The sequence below is a fragment of the Dunckerocampus dactyliophorus genome, chromosome 1 (assembly GCF_027744805.1).
Source record: "Dunckerocampus dactyliophorus isolate RoL2022-P2 chromosome 1, RoL_Ddac_1.1, whole genome shotgun sequence".
Classification (NCBI taxonomy): Eukaryota; Metazoa; Chordata; class Actinopteri; order Syngnathiformes; family Syngnathidae; genus Dunckerocampus; species Dunckerocampus dactyliophorus.
In genome coordinates this window covers 25,748,674-25,767,294 of record NC_072819.1, presented here as the reverse complement: position 1 = coordinate 25,767,294, position 18,621 = coordinate 25,748,674, and the positions used below count along the sequence as shown (strand labels likewise).

General features: G+C 41.6%; 2 protein-coding genes across 5 annotated transcripts in view; both read right to left on the bottom strand.

The window, feature by feature from the left end:
• The window catches only part of LOC129186447 (probable G-protein coupled receptor 153), a 49,212-nt gene extending 47,331 nt beyond the window's left edge, over positions 1 to 1,881 (bottom strand). For 2 of the 3 annotated variants that reach the window (XM_054784750.1, XM_054784740.1), the window contains exon 1: positions 1,232 to 1,661. The gene's annotated coding sequence lies outside the window, so the exon portion shown is untranslated. Of the gene's footprint in view, positions 1 to 1,231; positions 1,662 to 1,705 lie in introns of those variants that run through there. The other variant, XM_054784755.1, reaches the window with a different exon arrangement.
• Positions 1,882 to 11,091: 9,210 nt separating this feature from the next.
• acot7 (acyl-CoA thioesterase 7) overlaps positions 11,092 to 18,621 on the bottom strand; it is a 67,022-nt gene continuing 59,492 nt past the window's right edge. Inside the window, exon 10 of one of the 2 annotated variants that reach the window (XM_054780093.1) lies at positions 11,092 to 16,087. In XM_054780093.1, coding sequence (XP_054636068.1) covers positions 15,989 to 16,087 — 99 coding nt within the window. In that variant the 3' untranslated portion in view covers positions 11,092 to 15,988. The remainder of the gene's footprint in view (positions 16,088 to 18,621) is intronic. The other variant, XM_054780084.1, reaches the window with a different exon arrangement.

The following is an 18,621-nucleotide window of genomic DNA, read 5'->3' as shown; positions in this document are numbered from 1 at the left end:
ATGGCAGCCATGTTTTTCAACCAATCTCGCTCATTTTACAGACTTATGCTTATCAGTCCGTTAAAAGTGTGTACAAAATTTTGTGGTGACCCAGCAAACACTCGGTGGGTGCGTTGGGGAGCACACTGAGCTGCGGGGGAAATTTCAAGTCAAACCCACTTACAGGGGTTTAAAATTTGCGGTGTAATAACAGCATCACCATGTGGTGTATTTGTCAGAAAAATAATAGCACAGGCAACGCAGTAGGGGTGCATGTTTTGACAAATTTCCACTAACAAATACACACACTCACATGAACAAATGTGAGTGTAGTCTCACTACACCCCATGGAGTGTAGTCTACAAGTAATATGGTACATTAGAAGTGAAAAGACAATTAAATAAGGAAAACATCTGTGTTGTCTGTAGTGTGGGGAAGAATTGGTCCAGGCCAATTAAACAGTATTTCAAATGTAATATTCTAAATTACTGATGCATTATTCTTTATTTCTGTGTTGGCACAAGTGTGGCTGTTTACATGCAGTTTGGCGTGTTGTAATTTGGTGGTAACATTGAATAATAACTTGAAAATCCATGTAAATAGTCACAGTTTTCAACATTTACAGTTTACCTTTTGACACCATGCATTAACACATATTGGTTATCATTGGTTATGTGTGTGTACGTGCAGGTAACGGCCTGTTATGTTCCCTCTCAAGTTGGTGTAACATTATTGTCATCAATATTGTTGGTATACCCCAAAAACTACCTTTAAAAACTCAGCATCTCAGACTCCTACGTTCAAGCAATCCCCCGTGTTTTAAACATTCAACTCTACAACATAAGAGATCCATTTGCAATACTGGTCTATTGAACCCCTTACAAATCTATAGAGCTTCACATTTGCGGCATATCCGGTGTCAAGAGCAGCTATCTGATGAAAGGTCAGGTATTTGTTGTTTCAAATGTGAATGCATATCCTCCACCCCTCACATTGCATGATACTGCTTACTGTAATGGATGTGGTGCTGTAAGTGTTTTATTTTATCACATAACTGGGTCATTTATTATCTTGCCTAAAACAAATCGATAGAAATGCAATCATCCAAATAGGTCAGATTAGCTCAGTGTGGTCCACCGCGCATAAATGCTGCGTTCACGTGTCAAGACACCACCTGTTTGTACGGAGAGCCTTGCTGCTCTAATTCTACTTTAATAATAACATCACTACATTGATGGTGATCATTTCTTACCTTTCACATTCAGGGCTTCCCTCTGCTCATTGTCCACATGTGGTGATAATTTCTTGAAGAAAAAAAATGTCTCTCCCGGCTTCTGTCCAAAGTAAGCAAAGGGGCTGTAATAATAAAAACAATGATGGAGGGTCTGAAGACAACGCATCACCTCTACTGGACTCCTCTTTGTCTCCCTACGAGTGACAGAAGGTTGGTGTAAGATTATCGACGAGTATCGATGAAGTGATCAGAGTATTCTCCCCCCACAGGACAGTGAGGCACTAAAATATATGCATCTACCAAAGTAAAACATGCATCTTTTCCTCTTCTGCTGCTGGCGCTTTGGAGGGCTGGACGCGCGTTCAGGACTCCACTGAGGCGCGTTCGCGTAGCAAGACGCTCCGTGGCGGTGATGGCTGTGGGAGTGGACCGCAATGTCACAAATTATTCATGGAGGAGGAGGGAAGGAAGAGGGCGCTCATTTTGACTCACTTGCGAGCGATGTTTTCGTCTCCATTCGTGCAAACACGTTAAAATAACGTCATAATGATCTATCTATCTATCTATCTATCTATCTATCTATCTATCTATCTATCTATCTATCTATCTATCTATCTATCTATCTATCTATCTATCTATCTATCTATTACGCATAAATTACGCACTTGGCACGCAATTTGTGACCGAAAATGGTGGGCTTCGGCACGAAATGACCACATGGGTCACCACCACAGTAGATAGCCCCCCCTTGTCGTTTTCAACACCTGGAGCAACATTCCCACTAGACTCTTGGAAACACTGGGATCAAGCATGGCCACATTTTTTCAGGTGATTAACAAGGATCGCTGAGCTACCCAAAAAACCCAAATGTTCAAAAAAGGACTTTTTCAACTTTTTTTTTTTCTTTTTTGGGGGGGGGGAGTTAACAGCCTATTTTATTTGAATGGTTGTTTGCAATAAATTGCTTACTTTCAATGTTTTTGTGTCACTCCCATTTCTCCTTTTTGTATTTTGGAACTCTACTTAGAACTTCCAATAGTGCAAGGGGCATGTTGGCCTTACAGTCAAGAGATCGAGGGTTCCAATCTCTGTCTGGGCATCTCTGTGTGGAGTTTGCATGTTTTCCCCATGCACGTGTTTTCTCAGGGTAGGCCAGAAATTGTAAAAAATATTACAAACAATTCCTCATTATGATGCACTGCTGGTGTGCCTAATGTTGTGGCTGGTTTGTATCCATACAGTGTCATCCATACACTATGAATCAGACGAGAGCAAGTTATTCATGCTCTTTCTAAATGAGGAGTTTTCATTGTCATTATATGAGTGGTTATGTAAGACTCCTCCCATGGACGCTGCCTTCAGAGCAGTGTTCCTCCCTCAGGGCTCACATTGTACCCAGTGAGAAAACGAATAGGCCCTACACGACACGAGAGCTCCCTGGTGACTGTGATACACATTATCTTCATCCATTTGCTGGATGCACCTGCCTCCCATTCACTCCCAAACACACCTGACAGCTGCACATCCTGGGAAGCATACTCCTCCTGATTCTCAAGAAGGGATTTATTTGGTGGTGGGGGGGGGGACAATTTCCCCAGAGCGTATCTGATCCAGTCAATAAAGCTGCAGCAGTGTTCCCTCCAGGTTTCACTTCCAATGACATCTGTAATTGGACTGCTACAAAAATCAACACAATCTGCATACATATGCTGTGTTTGGCTAAGTAGGCCAACAAAACACACAGCAGAAGTTAGAAGTGTGAATAGAAGCACAAACAAATACTGTCAATTCTACAGCTTTTCAAAATAGATCACTTGGACACGAGAGAAGCAAAAGGCTTGTATAGCAATGTGCACTCCATAGGATCCTGGTGCAATTACAGTATAGCACTACATGATGGGCATTAAGCTGAGAGGTTCATTTCAAACAACAGGACTAATGATGTCATTCTGCCTGATGAAACTGGAACTTATAATCATAGAATAATGGTTCATAATTTCATTGAGCAACATTTTCCAAAAGGAAACATCCATCCATCCATTTTCTATACCGCTTCATCCTCATTAGGGTCACGGGGGCATGCTGGAGCCTATCCCAGCTGACTTCGGGCGACAGGTGGGGTACACCCTGGACTGGTCGCCAGCCAATCGCAGGGCACATATAGACAAACAACCATTCACACTCACATTCATACCTATGGACAATTTAGAGTCGCCAATTAACCTCACCTGCACGTTTTTTGGGAATGTGGGAGGAAGCCGGAGTACCCGGAGAAAACCCACGCACACACGGGGAGAACATGCAAACACAGAAATGCCCAAGGGAGAATCGAACCCAGGTCTTCCCGATCTCCAGGCTGTTCCTGTATTGGCCAACATGCTAACCACTAATTATCTAGCACTTATCATGTTCATGTCACCAATTAGCTGGAGCTTATCCCAGTAGACCTTTGGTTGACAGGCGGAGTAAACCCTGGACTGGTCAGCAGTCAATCATAGGACAACGGTACATGTTATAGCTTTGTTATCAAACCTAAAGCACAGTGGTTAATATTATTTAATAAAACATATAAAAATGTTACTTAAAACATTGCCAGCAAGGCTAATGAAGTTTGTATGATATTAAAAAATGACAATTGAAACAATTATTTGTATTTCCATGATCAGCTATGGGAAAATTGTTATTGTATAAAAAATAAAAACATTTTGTATACAATTTGAGTTGACTTGTGTCTTTTAAGGACAAATATGACACTTACACATACAATGTATCACCTACACAATATAATCTAATATTTTTGTTACCTTATTTGGCTACATGTATGGTCAAAGAATTAGAACTACAGCACGAGTTAAAAGTTTGGACACACTTACCAATTTAATTGTATGGCAAAGTGTACCAAAACTTTTGACTCTTATTGAATGTGCAGTACAGTTGTACACTACTACAACCTAAAACAACAATAATAAACATATATTAATACATATCAATACCGCTATGATAGTCTATTATTAGGGCTGTTAAAGTTAAAGTCCTATTTGATCCTCGGCCAGCGCCGTAGTTTGAGTAAGCAGTGTTCACCATGGAGCTACAAGCCAAATATTGAGCAGAAATGCAGCAAAAAAGGGGTACTTTGTGTCATGGTCTGTTTTTCGGCTCTGGTGCCACCTGTCTGCTGTCTGTTGCAGTGCACTGCTGGTCCTGCAGAGGCAGAGCCACCTGTGCACACCTGCAGCCAATTACTCACCTGGCCTTCTTAAGCTTGGAAGAAGGACTCATTCAGTGCCAGATTGTTCCTCGGACTTCACTCTGTCCGCTCAACCCTGCCTTGTGTTGTTTCCTCATTGTGTGAAGTAGCTTTCTGGTCTTCTGTATTGCCTGTACTGTGAGTATTTTTTCCCTGCTTGGCTTCTCCAGCAGCGGCGGGTTTTTGTGCTTCAGCATTCGTATTGCTTTCCTGCTTGGTGTCTCCAGCAGCACTCTCTGTTCCTCATCCATGTTAGTACTTTTTCCCTGCCAGACATTTTTCCTGGCTGGTTTCTTTTTTTGTGTGGCTTTGCCCTGTACTTACGTTGCACTCTTTATATTCTTATACTATTTTGTATGTATTTTTACTCCTGTGGAAGACTCTTTTTGTATTAAACCTTTTTTGTTCTACATCAGATTGTGTCATCTCTACATTTGGTATCCAAACTCTGGATTACGCTGTTTCCTGACAGAACTATCTGGCCAATATAGATCACGCAGAGGCAGAACACTTCCGTTCAGCCCTATCACACCAGGGCCAATTAGTTGGCAGCCATGAAAACTCCCTGCGGAAGATCATGGAGGCCCTTGCTGCCTTATCGGCTAACGTAGGGATGCTGGACCAACGTCTGGAGAGGGATTGTGCTCACGTCTTTCCGGAAGGGCCTTCTCCACCTCCCAGCGTCGTAATCACTAGCTCGCCACAAGCGCGATGATCTCATTGACCTAGTCATCCGGCTGGATGAACAGCTGAGAGAACAGGACCGAGAGCATGCCGAGGAGGAAAGATCCACCGGCTACACATCGATCCCATGGCGATATCACTGACGACAAGTGACTTGGACGGCAGCTTCACGGACACGACATCCGCCGATCAATCTGCACTCCCTTCGGAGGTGCCCATGTAGCTGGGAGGATGACATCTCACCTTATCGGAGGGATCGCGCCGGCGCAGACTCTACCTCTGCCTGTTCTGCGGCAACCCAGACCACCAGATCTCAAAGTACCCGGCTTGACCATCCCGACGGCATGGATCTCCACCAGATACCAGGGACAAGACTCCACTGGTATCAACAAGGATCGACCCTCCAGCAGGGCTCAATCTACTCCCTCATTCTGTGAGTATGCTGATAAGGAATCGACTGTGGCCCAACAAAAGACTCCAAATCTCAGGAACTATTTCTGGAGGAGGGCAAGAGCATTCAAATATCCGCCTTAATTGATTCGTTTTTTCATTATTCCTTTCCAATCTACTCCCGTAGTGTTGGTATTAACCTGTCTTAAGCTACATAACCCTTCGGTGGACTGGGGGAAAACCAGGATTAATAATTGGAGCACCTCTTGCCATGCTAGTTGTGTATGCTCGGTGGTACCTGACACACCGATTGTTTCTCCGGTGGAGAAGATATATTTATCAAGTGTTCCAGATGAGTATCATGATTTGAGCCAAGTTGTTAGTAGGGATCGGGCACAGACCCTGCCCCCTCATCGGCCTTATGACTGCGCTATCAAGTTGCTTCCTCACACACCATTACCTAATGCTAGGTTGTATAATGTTTCTGGTTCTGAACAACACGCTGTCAGTGAATATACAGTATCTCTTCCTCCTTGGCCACGAGCCTTAATCGTCCTTCGTCGTAGATTGTTTGTGCCAGTGGAAATGAGACTTTAGGTGCTACAAAGGGGACACTCTTCCAAGATGGCCTGTTATCCGGGAATCAGGCGCACCCAGTTCACAGTGGCTTAGAGATTTTGGTGGCCCTCCATGTCTGCTGACATCAAGGAGTTCATCTCGGATTGCTCTGTCTGCACCAGAAACAAGTCTTCTCACTGGGCGCCTGCTGGTCTCCCGTAACCGTTGCCCATCCCTTTCCGCCTGTGGTCACATATCGCATTGGACTTTATCACGGGTCTTCTGCCCTCTCGTGGCAACAGTTATCCTCAATGTGGTTGACCGCTTCTCCAAGATGGCACACTTCATCACCCTGCCCAAACTGCTGTCATCCTTGGAACAGCCCGGCTACTGGTGAGACATGTTTTTCATTTGCATGGCATCCCTATGGATTTGGTCTCTGACAGGGGACCCCAGTTTGCCTCCCGGGTTTGGAGGGCCTTCTGCAGCTTATCCTCAGGTTATCACCCTCAGACCAACGGCCTGACAGAGTGAGCCAATCAGGACCTGGCGGAAGCGCTTCGTTGCGTCTGCCACCGACACCCTTTGTGATCCTCCCACCTCCCCTGGGTGGACTACGCCCACAGCTCGTTCATCTGCTTGGCTACAGGTGTATCACCTTTCAAATCTGCTTTTGGATACCAACTTCCGTTGTTTTACTCTCAGGAAGCCGACGTGTCGGTCCAACTTCACCTCCGTTTTAGACTCCATTTATGATTCCAGAAGGAGGGGTAGAGGGGCCATCCTTGGTGTCCCGCTCCTGTATACTCAACTCATCCCTCATCCACAACTTCTACTCCCTCCATCCTAACAAACCCGGTATTCTGCCAGGGGGAGTCTAATAAGAAGGGGGGGCTACTGTCATGTTCTGTTTTGCTGCTCTGCTGCCGCCTGTCTGCTGTCTGTTGCAGTGCACCGCTGGTCCTGCAGAGGCGGAGCCACCGGTGCACTACTGCAGGCAATTACTCACCTGGCCTTCTTAAGCATGGAAGAAGGACTCACTCAGTGCTAGATTGTTCCTTGGACTTTTCTCATTCTCTACTCCACCCTGTCTCATGTTGTTTCCTCAATGTGTGAAGTAGCTTTCTGGTCTGTTGTATTGCCTGTACAGTGTGTATTTTTCCCTGCATGGCTTCTCCAGCAGCGGCATGTTTTTGTGCTTCATCATTAGTATTGCTTTCCTGCTTGGTGTCTCCAGCAGCGCTCTCTGTTCCTCATTTATGTTAGTACTTTTTCCCTGCCAGACTTTTTCCTGGCAGCGTTTTGTGAGTCTTTATTGTGTGACTTTGCCCTGTACTTACATTGTATGTATTTTTTTACTCCTGTGGAGGACTCTTTTTGTATCAAACCTTTTTTGTTGTACATCGGATTGTGTCCTCTGGATTACGCCATTTCCTGACAATTTTGAAATTCAGCTTCAAAGTCCTGGCAGATGGCTCTCGCAACAAGACCTAAGTTATTTTTATCTACTGTCGCTGTGATTGGAATTGTCACGGACTACGTCGTCGACTTGCCAGAGAGAAGCAGGAAGGTACCGAAGCACTGCTGGTATTTTTTATTGCCATTTAGGAAGTGGTACCTTGGCATATGAGTGTCCCAACTAACGAGTGTTTTTTTGGAAGCGAGCAGTCTCTGGGCTGATTTTTTTGCTTGGAGCTGAGAGCTAAAATGGGTATGAGCTGCTAGTCAACGGCATGCATAGCCGAGGACAGCTAAGTAGGGGTTTCCATCAATTCAGCGCTAGCAGCGCTAGCATTAGTGTCACTGCGCAATACATACCCATAACGCAATCGGTCCCGCGCAGGCGCAAGGACTACGTCACTTCTTCCTTAAGCTAATTTTTGTGACAGCGCTTCTGCAATGTCACATGCTGTGGTAGTTATTTTTTTAATGTATGAACATACTGTAAATGGTCAATAACCATACTTCATATATGTAATAGGTTGGGAGGTTATTTTAAGAGTGACTCTTGTTAAAAGAATTTGTTAACATGGGGATGTTTCTATCGTCTTATGACATCCACCAATAAGCTCTGCTTCTTCCTACTCCTTTTCAGACATATCCATGTTTGAAATAAATTAAACCAAATGAAACCAAACCACCAAGACTGAGCTACGTAAAAACACGTAGTGCAGACGTAAACGTCATATCCGGTTACGTGTAACATACATCAACGAATAGAATAAAACACACCAAATGCAGTGATATTTCAATGTAAACAACCATAAGTAGAGTGCGATGATGGATTAATCTGGCGGATTCAGCTTTCAGAGTTTTTTTTTTTCTCAACAGGGAAATACCATCCATCCAAACATATCTTCCTAGCAAATGCTTTTCTGCGTATTTTTTTCAGTGGCAAAAAAAAAACGTAAAATAATTTATGGAACAAAGAAAATAGGGCTTACAAGTTGTCCACTTGCACCATGGATATGTTATAAGAAAAAAGATAGATTATGTTGTTATTTCTCAAATTTCTATTTATCTTAATAACGTTTTTGCTTGCTGCCGTAAAATAGATTGACGTATGGGGTAGATTACCTAACATGCCTAACATGTGACCGCTGAAAAGTAGGCCGACCGGATGTAGACGCGTTCTGCACATGCGTGGAATGATTGCGCTCCGGGTACGTATTGCGCAGTGACAATTAGCAGTGCACTAGCTAGTCATCAACACACCAGCAAAACATACGTACATTATAGCGACCTAATTTATCTTATTTATTATGTATTGTGTAAAACTATGACAGGAAGAACATCAAATGAATACAGACCAATCATCCACCAGTACGAGACTGGACTTGTTTTTCAGAGAGGTTGTGTACCACAAGTATGCACATTAGCATTCAATAAGGGAATCAAATCTTATCTTTATGCATTCCTACATAGTATCAGCATTTGGGAGCAAATATGAGGTGAAAGAAAAAGGGTAAAAACACAGTATAGTAGTCCATCTGTGTGAATTTCTCTTGGAGGTGAATAAAGTATCTTTGCAGCGTGTGAGAACAGGACAAGGTGCCTTCAAGGATCATCAAACCAAGTGTGACAAATCGCCGCTCGTATTAAACATTTCTGCTGTATTATTATTGAATAAAATAATGGCCCATATTTTCTAAAATTGATATCCTTTACATAAAATGTTATGTCGTTATCATTGTAGTTGTGTATCAAATCATTTACCACAAAGAGATTTACATCCCTACGTATTATAGATAAAAACTTTTAAAATCTGCGATTAAATGCGATTTAAACATGAGTTAACCATGGACAAAATGTGATTATCAGGATTAAATATTTTTATTGATTGACATCCCTAATTATTATCTTTATAAAGAACATTTTACCGCGCTTGCATTGGGCTTCATTCAGTTATGCAGGTGCACCTAATGTTGCGGCCAGTCCATGCATAGCTGCCACTAGAGGTCAAGTTTGTTAATAGAAGTCGTCCATCTCTCACAGCCTCTTTGTGATGCTGAGTGACCTGGAAGTAAAAAGTAGCAGAAGGCATTCCCGCCCACTGGCTTCACCGGACTGCACCCTCCCACCCCCTCCTGTGACACACTCACACAGACACGTACACACAAAACAGCTTTAATACCTAACAGTGTTTGAAGATTTTTTTGTTGTTGGCTGGAAAGGACATACACGGCAAGGGCTCTGCTGTCGATACTACAGTTTGGAACTATTTTGGTGCTTTCCTGACTACACTTCAGGAACACAAGGTCAGAACCGCTTGCTGACACCCTCAACTTTAACTCAAGACAGGGGACTGGTACAGATTCTTTGACATAAACGAGTTTCAAGTAGGGATGCTCCGATCAGGGTTTCATGCTGCCGATACCGATCATCCATGAGTGAAATCGGCCGATACCAATACTGAAACGGATCACGTGTAAATTTTTAAATGTACTATTGTACTATCAGGGGTCACCAACGTTTTTTTGTGAGAGCTACTTGGCCAAGGGCTACTCATTTTTGCAACATTTATTTTCATCTTATTTCAACCCAAACAAAGCAAATATGCTTGTTTTACCAAAACATTAACAAAATGCTGGTATCCACAACTCACATTTTGTATTTCAGAATGCATTTCTTTCTAGTGTTCTCACATTATTAACTGAAAAAAGCAGGCTTGCAGGCACCTCATGTAGTCGTGGGAGGCTGGCACCATACACGTTGGTGGCCCATGTAGGAAAAAAGAGCACTACGCAATGATATCAAGGTTCTACAGGATGATATAAAGGTAGTTCTGGATGATAATGCTGCCTTGCACGCCACTCTTGAAGAGAAAGAAGCAAAGGAAAATATCATTGAGCAAATGAAAAATACAATTGATGAGATGGATCAGAATGCACGAATGAACGACATGATCCTCACCGGGCTCCGAATTAAACCCAGGACAAAAGCCATGGCAGTGCAAAACAGAGAACCAGATTAAATGGATGTTGCTTCAACAAAGCAACAAATTGCCAATTTCCTACAATGTATAGGAGTTGTAGCTACTGTAGATCTTTATTTATTTATTTATTCATTCATTGGTATTCATGTCTCTTTTGTTGTTGTTGCTTAATTTATTGATATTAATGTTTCTTATATTCTTATTCATTTTCTTGTGTTTTCTTTCTTTTTGGGAGAATGAACAGAAGAAGAATTTCATTGCATAGCAGAACCACCTGTTTTACTGTGCATATGACAATAAAACTCTTGAATCTTGAATCTATATTCATCATTTGACATCACTACCACGTTGCAAGGGCCTGCTCAACAACAAGTACTGGAATAAAGAACCCATGTATCTACATTCAATGTCACTCACAGTACATACAACATGAAAAAAGGCAGGACACAAACACCTGGAAGTGGAAACCTTTAGCTATCCAGACTCCAAACGATCCTGACATGTAGATCCTGAAACAAAAGGGGAAAAAGAAAACCTTTTTTTTTTTTTTTTTTTTACAAAAAATTGCTTTATTGAATGGAAGAATAATGTAAATAGTGAATTAGTGCATGTTGAATTCAGGAAGAGAACAAATTAGTATTAGCAATTGGTGTGAAATGGAGAGGGGGTAGGATAATAAGCTCTCCCTCTTCCTACTCCATTTCAGACAAGTGGAATTGTGAATTGTAACATGAAGCATTTCAATGTAAACCGTATGCATATTCAAAATAAATTAAACCATAACCAAGGTTTTGCTGGTGCTATCCTCGCAGGTGCAGGAGCTTGGTCGTCTAACAGTCAAAAAGTAGAGCCCAGTTTAGTAGGACTCCCAGCAAGGTCCCATGAGGATGGGAAAGAAAAGAAAGGGGGGATTCCAGCAGGGCCATCACCTACTATTAATCTGCAAGGAAACCCCTGTTGCCTTGAATCCTGGATAACACAGAAAAGTGGGATGAATAATCTAGCACTATGTGGACAAAAGCATTGAGACACAACTCTTAAATTTGGTCAATCAGCCTTCCATACCCATTAAATACCTTTGGTATGAATTACAAAAGATATTGTGAACCAGCAGGTTAAACGTCAGGGACCTCTGACCTCACAAATGTTCATCTTGGACAAAGGACACAATTGAACATTTTGGAAAAAGTCTTCCCAAAAAAAAGTTAAAATGTCCTACCAATTCTACTTCCTGGAGATGTAATGACCAGGTGTCTCAATACTTTTGACTATTGAGTGCTGTGTGTGTGTGTGTGTGTATGTGTGTGTGTGTGAGGCAAGCGTCTATAATAACTATTAGTACATTTCCACAGGTGACCTTGAAGTGTAGGCGCAGGTTTCTACGTGGGAAAAAAAGAAAGCTGCAGGTCTGCCTGTCAGAGAAATGATTGATGATGAAGATCAATCCTGAAAAAATACAAAGCGGGTCACCGGACAATGAAAGTTGAAAGTTTTCTCTTCATCTCTAATCCATCCTCATGTGCCCCGTAATGGGTTTCCTGCTGCACACTGCAGGCGATCGTTCATCCTGTAAGTGGCCTTGTCATTCTTCTCCACTGTGTGATACATTGTTGTTCTCATTCTCATGTGAAGACATGACATGATGTGTGTTGATAGACCTCATGTCTTCTTTCTTCCTTTGATCTTTGTGCAGGAAATCTTTAAAGTGCTCATGACACCAAAACACATGTTAATTTTGTTATTTTTGCAGTGCAAAATAACATTGTTGGCCACAAAGGTTCTGAATGGATTTTGATGAAATTTTCAGGAATTGTCGGAAATGGGATATGGGAGAATTGATTCAATTTTGGGGGTGATCCGGATCACCGTCTGGATCCATCTGTTTTTTAAAGGATTCTTTAACAGTGCGAGATAGGACCATTTTTTTCCATTTGTGCATTTAACTCCACAAAAAATGATCAGAGCACTTCGTAAAAGGACACGTTTCCAACAGGTTCTACAAAATATCAAAGACTGATCTAAAAAATGTTGGAATATGATTTTGGTGTGAATCACAATATGGGGGGAACTATGGCGCTTGGCAGAGGTCTGCTCTCTCTGAGTGCTTCTCTCGCCTCCAATAAAATGATGGAGTCAGTGGTGTGTATGAGAAATGCTCATTGTTGCACACAAAAGACAGAAATTACAGTGAAAGTCACTTGACTGTGCACAGTTAATGCAATGTACAGCACATGTCTGCTGATCAGTTCCTGATTGCATGGGTTCCAAAATTGCTTGATAGCACATACCGTTGGTAACCATGGTTACCACATAGTGTCACCGCGTATGACAGGCAGCTGCAAGCGGTACAAATGAAATGGCTGTGTACGGTACAATGATGAATGATTTACAGCACAGCAGGTAATTATCATTGTAATTTCATTGGGTTCAGGCTTTTTTCACGATGCTAATATTTCCAATAAGTCATATCAAGCCTTCTGAGATGGATTCTACTGTACTCTCCTTTTCCCACAAGATGTCTCAACCTCGCTAGGTTTAAAAATAGATGCAAGCCCCCACACCCTGCATTACGCCCCTCAGAGGAAGCTTGAGCCTAACTTTATTTTCATGGAGAGGGTAAATGAAAAGCTAGCACGCTGTTCTAGAGGGACCCTGGGGGACAGAAGCAACCTTGAAGAACCAATGACAAATCATTTTGTGCCTGCGTAAGGAAAAATGGTGAGAGGAGAGACAAAGAGTTTTCTGACTCACTCTCTTTAGTTTAGTAGGATTTGTTGTTGTTGTTAATCTTACACCAAATCCCACCATTTGTTGTCTGGAATTAAAATGAACATCTGCTTTCTTAAAAGTCAGATTCAAGTGTTGTACACTTATTAAGGTCAATAGGTTGTTGTGAGAAAAGTTTTGAAGTCAGCTCAATGATATGAATAAAGTAAATAAGACATGATATTTTAATTACCATAATTAACATGGAAAGGGATTTTTTTAGCAATTAATATTTCCAAAATTCTCCATTAAACCATGCAAATTTAAGAACAGGAAGATTATTATACCTCTTTGTGAATATTTCCAAAATTCCTCTGCTAAACTATATTTTTTAATTCATTCATTTTTTACGGGAAATTTTCCACCCCATGACTATTAATATGTACTTTTTTCTTTTTGTACTTAGATGTCAAGCAATAGTTCTCAGTGAAAGTGTGTTTTTATCTGCAGATATAGGATTCTGTAGGGAAAGGAATACTTGGAAGTTTGGGAAGCTAACTGAGACTAGTGCCTGTTTGACCCAGAGTCAGATGAAAACAGTGGATGGCTGGGTCTGCGAGTAATTCATAAGTTATTCCATCTTAATCATAGAAATTACATTTTGTATATTTTTATTGTATATTTTGTTGTATATTTTTACTGGAAATTCTCCACCCCTATAATTATTAACACCAGTTACTTGTATGATTCTTTTTACACTTACAGTAGATAGACCATTAACAGGTCTGAAGGAAAATCCGCTTTTATCTGTGAATATTTCCAAATTTCATTTTTACTGTAAATTTCCACTCCATGACTATGAGTAACAAGTTACTTGTGTAAGTTCTTTTTTCAAATACGTAACAGTTAAAGTTCTCAAGAAAAAAACATTATATGTGAATGCATCTGTGTAGGCTCTCAGTCGTACAGCAGTTGTCCATCGAGGGAAAGGCTTCTTGAGACGTCATCTGTACTTCTGTGAAGAAGGTGTCGGACGTTTCGCTCCTCATCCGAAGTGCTTCGTCAGCAAACTAATAAGTGCTGGTAGCCTAGGCCTTAAATACAGTAAGAGTGGGCGGAATTGGTGTGCCAACGCCCTCCTCCTATTGGTTCCTTACACTAAGCCTGGGCGGAGTAGTGGTATAATCCTCTCCTGCTATTAGCACCTCTGATCAAAGGGAAGTGTCGCTCCCTGAGTTGGGTATGAACGACTCTGATACTGGCTCGTTATCATCTATTGTTCTGGCTCGGCCCTGGCTTCACGTCATTTGCAAGACTAAGAGCTGTGGGTTTTGGTCTCAGTAACCTGCTGAACACAGGGTCCAAATTAAACCTCAAACCACCATTCCGATTCAATGATGGGTTCTGTTGTTTGACATAAATAGCTTCCTTTACTCCTCTTTCAAACCATCTGTTTTCTTTGGCCAAAATCTTTACAACGCTGTCCTCAAAAGAGTGATTGGTTGCTTTAAGGTGTAGATGTACTGCTGATTGAGGACCACTAGAATTGTCCCTGCGATGTTGATAAAGCCTTTTTTGGAGCATTTGCTTAGTTTCCCCAATGTAGTGCTCTTTGCATTCCTCATCTTTACAGTGGATGGAATAGACCACATTGCTCTGTTTTTGGTTTGGAGCCTTGTCTTTAGGATGCACTAATTTTTGTCTCAGGGTATTTACTGGTTTGAAATAGGTTGGAATTTTGTGTTACCATAATCCGAAAAACTCCAGAGGATCTTATGGCAACACAAAATTCCTACCTATTTCCCATATGACTATTAAGAAAGTGTTAGTTTTATAACTTCTTTTTGCACTTAGGTAGATGATAACTAACTGTGTAAGGTTACTTGAAAGATTACAATGCAGAATGTAAGGCAATAATAGGATTATTATATTATATTATAATGTACTGTGCTGTCCATTTTCAAGGGTCCACAGCATGTTTTGAAACCAGCTCCATAAGAAAATGACAAGAAAAAAAGTGCTTGTGAACTGGTGCTTCATAGGTGTAAACAACATTTAAATTGAGTCCCAGTAGTGTTTCTGATAAGGTTGTGAGGATTCTTGGCAATTCATATGGAAGAAAAACTGGGGTAACAAAGCAACAAGACTGTCTGAGGCACACAAAGGAGTGAAAAGATGGAGCAAGAAAGTGACAAGTCACCAAAATGAAGAGCCAACATGTACATGGGCTGCTGCTACAGGAGGAAGGGAAGAGAGCAGGAAGGCAGAAGTGTGACAGCAGAGAATGAACACAAGAGAGGCGAGAGAGGTCTTCACCCATCCCTCCCCCACTGGGGTGTGGGGGAGATGTGAGTTGAGTCAAAGACCCCCAAGCCATCCCTGCAATCCTGCCCCTTCTCTCCCGTGGTGAAAAGATGGATCGCGTGTGTCCTCTCTGCCAAGGCATGCCCAAGACAATGACATCATCATCATCAAGCGAGCAAAGGACATGAGGCAAGAGCCCACACTCACGCTTTGATCTTTTATTCATTATTATTCATTCACTTCTTCATCTTTTTTTCCATCGTATACTCTATATATTATTACTTTTCTCATCAGAAAATACTCAGCAGTTACATTAAAATAATTCTGTAATGCAGCCTATACTGTATGTGAACACTTTGGTCAAGGTTTAAGAGGAGGCTACAATTACAGTAGAGGAAGAGAAAGAGGAAGAGAGGGCTTTGATTTCCTTCAGTGTTACGTTGTGGCGGCATCACTGCTTGCCTTCCTTCTCTGCAAGTCTCTTGGCTTTATTGTAGAGGTAACGAGCTTGGCCTTCATCATAACGCCTCTGCTCCTCCTCTCCGCTCACCTGAGGAAAAAAAAAAAAAAGAAACACATTCTTAAGATCCATCCATCTTCTATGCAGCTTATCCTCACTAGGGTCACGTGAATGCCGGACTTCGGGCGAGAGGCGGGGTACACCCTGGACTGGTCGCCAGCCAATCGCAGGGCACATATAGACAAACACCCATTCACACTTACATTCATACCTATGGACAATTTAGAGTCGCCAATTGTATTTGGCATTACAAAGTCTATACCTACCACCAACAAGGTTTTTCTTCAACCACAACTCCATCTGTTGGCTCTGGTAGGTTACTGCCCCACTTTGCCCCAATGCAAGAGAACGATAACATTGAAAAATGAAAATAAATGCCATGATCTGCACCAAAATGTAATGGGTTCTTTCTTGGTCTATGTGCCAAAACTCAACAAGGTTTAGTGGAATTATTGGATTATTTGTGTATCTAATAATGCTGCTAGTTAACTCACACCCATGAATGTGTAATATTTTGGTGATCATAAGCTACTTGGAAAAGAACTGGAAATATTTCCTGTATGATTAATTAACCAATATACAGTCAAACCTGTCTATAGCGGCCACTAAAGGGAAACGGCAAAAGTGGCCGCTAAAGGCAGGTGGCCGGTCTCGACAGGTTGGCGGCCATTTTGAATTTGTGCGCGCACATATTAACATGTCTGTGATTAGAAGCTTGTTGTGTTTGCAGATACATATAATTACACTAAGTCCCCAACTAACGAACACAATTGGTTCCAGACGACCGTTCTTATGTCGAATTGCTCTTAAGTCGGGGAAAAGGTAATATTACCAATGATATAGGTACTACATGTACGTGTATATATACAGTATATGTGTATGTATGTAAATATGATGCAGTAGTAATATTAAACGAGGATAATTAATGAAAAAAACAATAATAAAAGTGATATAATAATACGTAATGATAAATGTTATTTACCTTTGAAGAGGAGTGGTCGAGCATACGTCGTTGGTAGTGGAGGAGGAGGAGTTATTGAAAAAAAGGACAAATCGTCGTCATCGTTAGACTCTTCTAAAAGAGGTAGTGTTCTGTGGGTGGTGTAGAATTAAGCAGGCCTATTAACTCATCATAAACTTTAATCACACGCTCTGTCCGGGTTGCATCGTACAGCAACAATTTATTTAGCTTTCTCTCTCCTCCCCTCCTCCCCTCCCCCTCCTCTGGTTCTCCAGCTGTTGGTCCCATTAGCAGTGTCACAGTGCCCTCTGCTGGTCAAGCATATAGCAGTATAAATATGGATTTATAAGGCAAAACACATGAAAATATAGACCAGTCGGCTTGTGTTCGTGTCTCAGAAAGTTCGCACATCAGGGGACTTAGTGTATACTGTTACATGTTGACCAGTAGATGACACTGTGGGACTGCGGATAAAAGTTGTAAAGAACAACTAGGCTTGTTATTCTACACCACCCACAGAACAAAGCTGTGCTACTATATGTACGGCAGAGTGTCATTACAGCTTTAGTTCATCGGGAAGTGACGGTGGGCGTCCCGAGCAGGAGAGCTAGGCTCAGTGCTAGCTGTGAGTGTCGAGAGAGTTGGGAAGTGTGTTTATGTTGGCGTGGATGTAAAGTCCTGCAGTGTTCTCCGCTGTTAATAAAGCGATTAAAGTGCATCGGCGACGTGAGTCTCTCCTTCCCCACAACAAGCGGCATTACAGTATTGACCAGTGCACATTGTCTCACACCAGGAAATAAACGGTGTCACTGTCTGCAACAAGCTCCAAAGAAGACGGCTTTTTTTTAAGTGGAACAACTGACAGTTTGTGTGAATCTTGTGAATGATTGTGACTGAGCTACGACTCAGTAATTAAAGTCTACACACGACGGCTTCATTGCTTAAAAAACTAAACTTTTTCGTGCATGAATCTTCTACTTGAGTCGGCATTTTGGCCGCTATATGCAGTCAGATATTGACCAAGGGATACAAAATGGGTGGCCGCTGGCCGCATTAGGCAGGTGACTGGTATACACAGGGTCTATAAACACGTAAATTTTCTGCAGGGGATTTTTCAGTGGCCGCTATAGGCAGGTGGCCGTTATATACAGGTGGCCGCTAAGACAGGTTTGACTGTATTGTGAAAGACCTCAAAACGAAGCAATATTGTTATTTAATTTTTTGAATATATGTTATATACATAATAAATATGTATATATGTAGCAGACAAATTAAATTACAATTAAATTAAATATTCTAGAGCATATATATAATATGTATTATTGTATTGCATTTTTCTATTTACCATTTTTATTTATTCTATTATATATTGTATATATTATTTAAATTTTGTATAAATTGGATCTTATTGGATTATGAAGGTGTTCCCGCTGTTGTGGCAAGCGAACACGCAAACATTTGTCGTACTGTATAGGGTGGATGCCCACATATTTGCGATTCAGCATTCACAACCACACAAAGATTTTTGGTATAAAATATTTGGTATTAAAAATGCCCGTTTTCTTCTATGAAAATTGGCCATTTTTTCCACAGAAAACAGATC